We start from the raw sequence: 6,000 nt of genomic DNA on the forward strand, positions 1-6,000 counted from the left end.
TATGTGAAAAAATGTCATGGCTGGCCTCTGTGCGGTCTTGAGCCCACATCAGACTCGCTATCGGCAGTTTCGTTTCATTTCCCACATCATACATCAGTTTGTTCACTATATGTTCATGCACCTATCATACCTGTAAATATTTGTAAAAGCTCCTCGATGAGAAGGAAATGCAGAAAGCAAAAGTTGGCAAACAATGAAGTAACATCAATGGTGGATTGAGCTAGCACCAAACTGTGTTAAAGTAAAAAATATTGGCACAAAACCCTGGAGTCACACGGAACCCCAAATCCAATTGACCATTTCAGGTTTTACGAGTTCTTCCCTGCGATCCCACAGATCTTTCGGTGCGTCGAACAACGAGGAAGAACCTGAGAATCGAGCAAGAACATTACAACTAACCCATGCAGTTGCAATCACCAATTTTACTGAAGATAAAGTAGAGTGAAGAAAAATGGAAAGCTTCATACGAGCCAATGATCAGTGATCGGACCAGGGGCCACAGCTTGTGAGTAAGGAAGAGGAGAGATCGGACGACGTCGAGGCAAGGGTGTTTCATTCAGAGAGCGATTTATGCATGAAATGGTCTCCCTAGAAAAGTGGTCGAAGCAGAGACAGTGGATGGTCTTAAACGGGAATTGGACAGGTATCTAGAAGCAGCGGAGATAGAGGGGTACAAGAGTGAATTGATAGGATTGCACAGGTTTGATGGGCTCAATGGCCGCCTCCTGTGTTGAAGTTCCTTGTGTTTCCTTGAGAGTGTCAATAAGGAGCTGATAAGAGGATGGCTGGTGAAGTACTGGTGGTTTCGCATCGAGTCCAGGTAAAAATGGACATGGGTTCCGTTATAACACATAGAGTAAAGTTATTTATTTCAAAAACTGTTGAACTGCTCGGGAGTTGATATTTTACTATTTTTACGGTTGTTTAGGAATATTCCGATATAAATACTATTCTCATCTGCTCATTTATTTTTCAAATGTGAATTGCCCTTTGTATTCATGTTGCGAAGGGAGACGTCCTTCCTAATTACCAAGCAGGCAAGAGGTGAAGACCACCGGTTACAAAATTTGGCTTTGCGTCAGATGAGCGTGCCAAGGGCTAGGAGAGAGCAGTTGCCTGTGTCAATGAAAAAGCATCACGTGTAGTGAAGGGTACGACGAATATAGTGCATTACCAGGCAAAGGAAAACCTCGCTGTATGCTAAGATTGCATCTTTGTTGTTGTCGATGTGCATGAAATGGAAGAGGCATTCACCAGTGCAGTCAAGAAGCCTTGTAGTTTATAGGATCAAGGCCAGGAGCTAGTATACTCTGTTAGTTTGGATGAAAGCATATATGTTTATATTACGCACAGTGTTATTGTTTACTCTCTTCTCAAACATCCTCCTTTACTCAAGGAGAAAGTCACCACGTATCCACCTTATCCATCCAATGATGTTTCGGATCGGCAGGTGTGTACCTTAGAGTAAACGAACAGCCGGTTTTCCAATGAACTCAATCGAGACAAAAGCTTGTCCTCCACTATGAGAGCCTGGACAGACAAAAGATAGAAACGGTAAAGAGTTCAATTTGAAAAATTATAATTATAGATCAGGCAACAGGAGGTGCATCGCTCAATGACAATTTTAGTCATTCATCCAAAAATAAATAAGACTAAATATAATAAGGAAGGCTACTCACTCACTCAGATGATGATGTTGACACTACTACATCATCTGTTTCCACAACTTTAGCTATAAAATGTCCAATCTGAATATCACACTATATATACAAGTTGTTTGTTACTCTATATAGTGTAAATTCACTCCTCATTGCATGTCAATTTTCATAATTTCGTGAAATATCACAGCAGTTCTGGGTTTTTTTGCTCCTTATTTTTTTTGCTTTGTCCAACGTGAATGCTTTTGCGATACCTGACACTGTGATGTTGTTCCTCTTGAATTGTTTTTGTTTCTTTACAACATTGAGACACATTCAAGAGCAAGATGTCAGAAAGCAAGAAGGGAATGAATTGACAGTGGGGAAGTAGTGAAGCAACTGTTGGAAACAATATTCAGGGGAATGAACAAACAATCAGCAAAAGAGGAGGGGGTCGGTGCAGATCAACAAAGTAACGTGCAAGTAAGACATTTGTTTCGGAAAGGTTAATGGGGAGGAGGTGGTAATAAAGATCGAGCAAGAACATTAGGGAAATGACACGAGAAGCCAGTGCACAGTCTGCTTGCTGCCACAGAGTGAAGAGTGGGATAAAATAGCCTCACAATGGTAATTCGACAGAATGGAGAAGTGAGGAACAAAAGTGTTGGCGTTTGCAGTCAGTTTGGAGTTAGAAAGTTTTTAAACCAGGATAGAAGTTACTGGAAGAATGCGTAATCCTGTAGTTGTTGGGGAATGTCAATGGCTAAGAGAGCAGAGGAAGTTAGACTGGAGGAGAGGCAATAAAAACAGAGGCCATCGACCTGTCTGCGATGTGAGAGCAGCAGACATTGTGCTTTGGCCTCGTCGTGGAAGATTCCAATAATATTGAGCTTAAGAATTCACAGAATCCAGGAAAAATTGATGCTGTGGTGCCAGCCCATAAGGGCGAGCAATACTCCATTGAGTTATGCACAAAGGCATTCTGGGCTATGATTAGTTATGTGAGTAGACTTTTCAAAGAAAAACTTTGAATCATGGAGGATTGCCAGTCTGCAGTTGGTTTTGGAGGTCAGTTTCGATACGTTTACCCAAAATAGGTCATGGCTGATGGTGAAGCCTGGAGGTTCAAGAGACATGTATTTCCACCAATTTGTGGAACATTTTCAAAGTGGGGTTGCTTAACAATCCTTTCAGCATGAGTTGGTGATAGAGAATTTATGGAATTGAAGGACATGTTCCAATTCTCAGACGAGCATCTAATCAATTCCAGAACAGCAGACAGAGAGGCAGCTGCTGTCTACACCCATAGTGAGATGGTGCTGTACGACAACGTGGAGTCATCTGAAAAAAGGAAAAGTGTGTTTTCCAGGGCATCAGATAGCTCGTTTAAGTCGATGAGGAATAAGACTGGGTTGAAATGACTTCATTTGGGACACTCCAGCCTCGACTGGGAGAGGGGAGGAAAGGGTTCCATTGATACGTTGACTGCACAAGTGGAGGAAGTCAGAAATCTGGGTAGCCATGTATGCTCTACGCAGTGAGCTTGGCAAGCACGATGATGACTGCAAGTGTTGGTTGACATTTACCACGACTATATTATTATTGTTACTGATGGTGTCTTTTCAATCGCTCTATGTGTTAGATTCTTCACTGTCACTAGTGACCTGTAGAGTGGCCTTTTACCACATCAGGTGACATTTCTGCCGACCTCCATGTTCAAGAAAAATTGTTTGCCCCACAGGACATTTTATATTTTGAAATCATGTTTGTAAGTGAAAGTAATTTTTCTGAGATCATTTTAGAGCTCGCATGCACTACTTAAGCCTCAAGAGTTTATGAGTTTTGGGTCCATGGCTGTTGCTTTTTTGCTGGTCTGTTTGTTTCTGGATGCCAGGTTGGCAACATAGCACCTCTCCTGTGTACAAGATTGAGCCTAATGGAAGAGCGAGGTGACAGAAGGAAAAAGGCAACAAACTGATAGTGGTGCATATTTGGAAACAACAAGTAAGGGATTAAATGAACAGGAAAAGGAAACAGTAACCTGCAAGTAAGGGTTAAGTTAGGTAGGGTTAATGTGGATTACAAATATATATACAGTTAAGTGAAAACGTAAGTACAACCCATGTAAAGTTTTGACTTTTTCAACATATTTCAACATATAGCTATTTGATCTTCATTTCAACAATATTGATAGATAAAGGTGATATAATATAACAAATATCATGAAACATTTACATTTTGTAGTCCATTGTATAATTTAAATAAACATAAATGCAAATTTCGCATGTGGAAAAAGTAAGTACACCCCATCTATAGATAGAGGTGGTCTAATTGAACAAAAAACAATGAAAAATTGACTTTGCAGGAATTTATTCAACAAAAAAATTAACAGAGATGCCATTTCCTTCTGTGGAAAAAGTAAGCACACACTTGGCTCCAATAGGTGGTATTGCCCCCTTTGGCAGAAACAACCTCAAGTAGGCGTTTCTTATAACTGTCTACCAGTCTCTGACATCGACTGGGAGAAATTTTTGCCCACTCCTCGATGCAGAATTCTTTCAGCTGTGCGATGTTTGAGGGGTTTCTTGCATGCACAGCTCGTTTCAAATCCCCCCACAACATCTCGATGGGATTTAGATCCGGGCTTTGACTTGGCCATTCCAGAACCCCCCATTTCTTTATTTTTAGCCATTCCTTGGTGGACTTACTGGTCTGTTTAGGGTCATTGTCATGTTGCAAGGTCCACCTTCGGTTGAGCTTAAACTTTCCGACAGATGGCCTCACATTATCCTCAAGCACCCTCTGGTAAAATGAAGAATTCATAGTGGATTATATGATGGTGACCTGCCCAGGCCCTGATGCAGCAAAGCTGCCCCAAACCATAATATTTCCACCACCATGCTTTACAGTTGGTATCAGGTTATTGTGGTCAAATGCTGTCTTTGGTTTTCGCCAAACATGTCTTCTGGTACGGTGTCCAAATAGCTCTACCTTTGACTCATCTGTCCAGAGCACATTGTTCCAGAAGTGCTGGTCTTTGCCTCGGTGTTCATTGGCAAAGTTTAGTCTTGCACTGATGTTCTTTCTGGACAGCAAAGGTTTCCTCCTGGCACACCTCCTATGTAGATCAAATTTCTGCAGCCTCTTTCTAATGGTAGACTCGTGCACTTTGACATCAACAGTGGCAAGAGCTACCTGTAGGTCCCGTGATGACATTCTGGGGTTCTTAGAGACGTCTTTCAGCATCTTGCGGTTTGCTCTCGGGCTGATCTTGCTGGGGCGGCCTGGCCTGAACAAGTTGGCAGTTGTTTGGAATCTTCTCCACTTGTAGATGATCTTCCGAACAGTCGAATGATTGATTTAAAATTGTTTGGATATCTTTTTAAATCCCTTCCCAGACTCGTAGGCATCTATAACCTTCTTTCTGAAGGCCTCAGAGAGCTCTTTTGATCTCGGCATGGTTACGCTGCACACTTCAACAACAAAGAGGAAACCAAACTAAATGTCTGAGGTTTAAATAAGACAGGTTCCTCCAAGATCCTCTCTAACGATGTTCTAATCATTTGCACCTGAGCTGGTACACCTGATTCAAATTTTAGGTATATGAAGTAGTGATAAATGTAGGGGTGTACTTACTTTTTCCACATGCGAAATTTGCATTTATGTTTATTTAAATTATACAATGGACTACAAAATGTAAATGTTCAATGATATTTGTTATAGTATATCACCTTTATCTATCAATATTGTTGAAATGAAGATCAAATAGCTGTATGTTGAAATATGTTGAAAATGTCAAAACTTTACATGGGGTGTACTTACTTTTTCATGTGACTGTGTGTGTGTGTGTATGTGTGTATATATATATATATATATATATATATATATATATATATATATATATATATATATATATATATATATATATATAATTATATATATATATATATATCTATATATATATATATATATATCTATATATATATATATATATATCTATATATATATATATATATAGCAGGTATTGATGAAGGATGTAGAGCCACATTGCATGATGGGATATCCATGAACAAACCACTTGTTACCCACAGTTTAGGAATGAATTATCAATTTGTTGAGAGTGCTCTCGATAACCCGCCTACTCTTCGTAAAAAGGCACAATGGGACCTAACATTCACTTATGCTCATAGACGGGACACCCACGTTAACATCCATCCGAAGGATGGCGCACTTTGCGATGCAACGTCCAGTCCGCGAAGCACCAATCCAACAGTTTATGCTCGAGTCGAGAATCTAACCTAAAATCGACATCTCAGAGGTAAGTAAGCTCACTCCTGTAAGATGACTCATTATACAAAATAAG

At 40.2% G+C, this 6,000-nt stretch overlaps 1 protein-coding gene across 1 annotated transcript in view; it reads right to left on the bottom strand.

The window, feature by feature from the left end:
- LOC137437003 (uncharacterized) overlaps positions 1–6,000 on the bottom strand; it is a 232,528-nt gene that overhangs the window by 168,293 nt on the left and 58,235 nt on the right. Inside the window, exon 8 of the mRNA XM_078786993.1 lies at positions 1,459–1,530. Coding sequence (XP_078643119.1) covers positions 1,459–1,530 — 72 coding nt within the window. The remainder of the gene's footprint in view (positions 1–1,458; positions 1,531–6,000) is intronic.

The sequence above is a fragment of the Myxine glutinosa genome, chromosome 11, assembly GCF_964187855.1.
Source record: "Myxine glutinosa chromosome 11, kmMyxGlut1.1, whole genome shotgun sequence".
Taxonomy (NCBI): Eukaryota; Metazoa; Chordata; class Myxini; order Myxiniformes; family Myxinidae; genus Myxine; species Myxine glutinosa.